The sequence below is a fragment of the Glycine soja genome, chromosome 1 (assembly GCF_004193775.1).
Source record: "Glycine soja cultivar W05 chromosome 1, ASM419377v2, whole genome shotgun sequence".
Classification (NCBI taxonomy): domain Eukaryota; kingdom Viridiplantae; phylum Streptophyta; class Magnoliopsida; order Fabales; family Fabaceae; genus Glycine; species Glycine soja.
The window spans coordinates 30,545,735-30,548,989 of record NC_041002.1 but is presented as its reverse complement, the minus strand read 5'-3'; the positions used below and the strand labels follow the sequence as shown (position 1 = coordinate 30,548,989).

The 3,255-nt window shown below is 31.1% G+C and overlaps 1 protein-coding gene across 1 annotated transcript; it reads left to right on the top strand.

Moving 5' to 3' along the window:
- Positions 1-1,003: 1,003 nt before the first annotated feature.
- On the top strand, positions 1,004-1,815 carry LOC114414513 (trypsin inhibitor A-like). Its single transcript, XM_028378805.1, has one exon. The coding sequence runs from the start codon at positions 1,055-1,057 to the stop codon at positions 1,673-1,675; it is 621 nt and encodes a 206-aa protein (XP_028234606.1). The 5' UTR covers positions 1,004-1,054; the 3' UTR covers positions 1,676-1,815.
- Positions 1,816-3,255: the final 1,440 nt, after the last annotated feature.

Here is a 3,255-nt window from a genome sequence, read left to right as displayed (position 1 = left end):
AATATATTTTATTCAATTAAGTTTATATAAAAATACTATACAAGCATGTTCATATTTTTTCATTTTATATTTATCAATTACTTTAATAAGTAATTTAATCAAGTAGTTATAATTCAATTAGCTAGTTTAATCGCTTTCAGCTACAACAACCACTAACTCTTTGCTATTAGTAAGCTTTTTTATTTTTAGCTAGTTTTTCCCTTACTTTTGCCAAACATAGTTATTAACAAATGACCAAATATTTGAATTTTTCATACATGATCCCATAGATAATATCAAAATATTTAATGATTGAATTGATAAATTTTTATCATACAAAAAGTTATTAAGTGGTACAAGTGCAAATGTTTGACATCCAATGTTAATTGCGAACAAGAAAAAATATACTAGAGGGAGGGTTGAATAGTGCGTATGTAATTTTAAAAGTTTTTTCAAAAACCTTTTCATGAAGCTTAGATGAAAAAAAAAAAATCGTAAAGCTTTTTTCCCAGGAAAACATGAAGGATAGACAAAAGCTAGAACACAAGTTTTATACTTGTTTAATCAACTTGAGCAATGTACAGTTATCTTTCAACCTTAAAAGAATTTCACTAACATAAATAAGATTACAAACAAGTATTCTATCACTTCTAGTTACATAGAATATTCTCTGTGTTATTTTTGACTACAAATACAAACAATATCTTCCCTTGAAACGGTAAACTCGAGTGTTCATTAAAATGACACTATTGCTAGCTTTAACAGACAACAAAGTGTATGAAGATTACAAAGATCAACTCTCAAAGAAAAGATAAGAAAGTAGTACAAGTATTAATAGCATTGCAAAGTAAAGGATAGATCCTTTATGCAAAACTTGATAATATTTGATTAGATACTAAATTATTTATCATTTTGAAATAGGTTCCTAGATTATTATTAATATTATTATGTCTATAAATAGATTATTTATACAAAACTTGTTTTGTTTCTGGTCAGCACGTCTATAAAATAGATGCTTCCAACGTTGTTTATTCACACAACTGAACAAGATAAGCTATCCATAGCAGCCAAAGAAATGAAGAGTACCTTGTTCGCCCTCTTTCTACTTTGTGCCCTCACCTCTTACCTACCTTCAGCCACCGCTGGTGATGTGGTCGACACTGATGGTAATCCTGTTGAAAATGGAGGCACATACTTTGTGTTGCCAACTATAATATTAAACGGCGGTGGAATAGAATATGCCACATTTGGAAATGAAACTTGCCCTGTCACTGTTGCGCAATCTCGCGATCAGTTCTGCAAGGGCTTTCCGATAACCATTTCATCCCCAGCCCGAATCCGTCACATCAGCGAAGGCCTTAGTTTGAACATTGGGTTCACTTTCGCATCCCCGTGTTCCCCCGCTTCTGAGTGGACCATTGTGAAGGATCAACCAGAAGGACTCGCTGTTAAACTCACTGGGTTTAAAAATACAGTGCCCGGTGTGTTTACATTGAAGAGAGTTCCCGCCGATGAAATTATCGGCTACAACATCTTGTTCTGTCCTCTTGATAATAACCCATGTGGGTATGTTGCGGTTCATTTCGACCAATTCCGAAACAGGCGTTTGGTGGTGTCTGAGGTTCAGGAGGATGGGTTATGGGTTATGTTTCAGAAACTTTCATATGCATCAGGATTAACTCTTTCATCTGCATGAAGCACCCCTTGCCCTCAAAAGTCATATATGTACTTTCACGTAGTGAGAGACATGAGTGAGACTAAATAAATGCTTCATGCTGTATTCAATTATTGCAAGTCTAAATAAAATAATCGAAGTTTATGTCTTCGGCGTGTATATATATATCTTCTAATTCAGTTTAATTTATACCTTCTCGGAAGCTATTGGTCTGCCAGGTCTGGTATGCATTTTTCCCTCTATACATAGGAGACGATCCAATAAAATTCTTGAAAAGAAATTGAAATTTGGAATATCCATATAATTTCTGAAAAGCATGGAGATATATTAAATTATTAATGCTACTAACTCTAACTTCCTATTTCGGCTTCGATGACTCAAATTTGAGTTTGCTGGTTTCTTTTCTCCGGTAATTGTTCTTTCATCATCCAAATCACACTTCTTATTTTTTTATTATATAGTACGTCTTTCAAAGTATGTGAATCACGTATGACTTTTATCATCATCTCTCTCTAAAAGTGTCTACACCCAATAACCAATCCTTTGATTTCTCCAAACATCTCCAGGCTAGCCAGGCAACCATGTGCGTGATGTGTGTAAAGCAGTAGAGAATCCAGGACCCTGAAACAGGGGTGATTTATTCATATCTCATTCTATTTATTTGTACCTAATTTTTGTTTACTAATAAGAAACAAAAAAAAAAAAAACCTTCTTTCTATCATATTTGTGGATCCTATTAAATTTTTTATTAGGAACAAAAAGTACTAACTATTGTTTTCCTTTATTACAGGAATACTAACTATTGTTTATATAACATGCTTAATTATGTACTCATATTTTTCATATACCTGTTGTTTTGCTCAATCTTTCTATCATATTTGCACCTCATATTATATTTTTTTAGTTTTGTAATATCTTTAAACTTGCAGATCATGTATGAAAGGCAACAAATACATTTAAATTATTTAATTTGAAATTTGATATAACCCGATCCCTGAAAACAAATTAAAGGAAGTTTATTAGCATTAATTATTGATGGTGCAATTCAAATTTTTGTCAGATATTTATTTGAGGATAGCATTTCAAATATAACCAAAGCATTTGCTTCTTTGTTTTTTCATTTACTTCCAAAGAATATGACATGCTAGTCTAAGTAACGTATAATAAACAATAAGAATAATGAGGGGGTTATGGAAATGTCGTAGCATTACTTTTGAATTTTATAGATTTTAGTTGAATAATTTATCTTTATTCAGAAATATAACGTACCGAAACCATGATAAAGATGTCAAACATAAGGACTATTTCATGAAATTTGAAGCTATATATGTATTTGATTTCCTATTTTCTAAACCAAACTTGCTGCCAAATTTAATCGTATGTAAATATATAAATATAATATAGATAACTTTAGGGGGAGGTTCAACACACACACAATATAATTTTCTTCGAAAAATAGTCAAGCAATTAGAACATTTAAAACATTAAATTTAAGAATCACTGTATTAGATGATTATCTTGATAATATTATATTATTTATTTATGATTTGAGTTTGGACAAATCAGTATTATGTTTGCTTATTTTTAATATTATGTGTGAA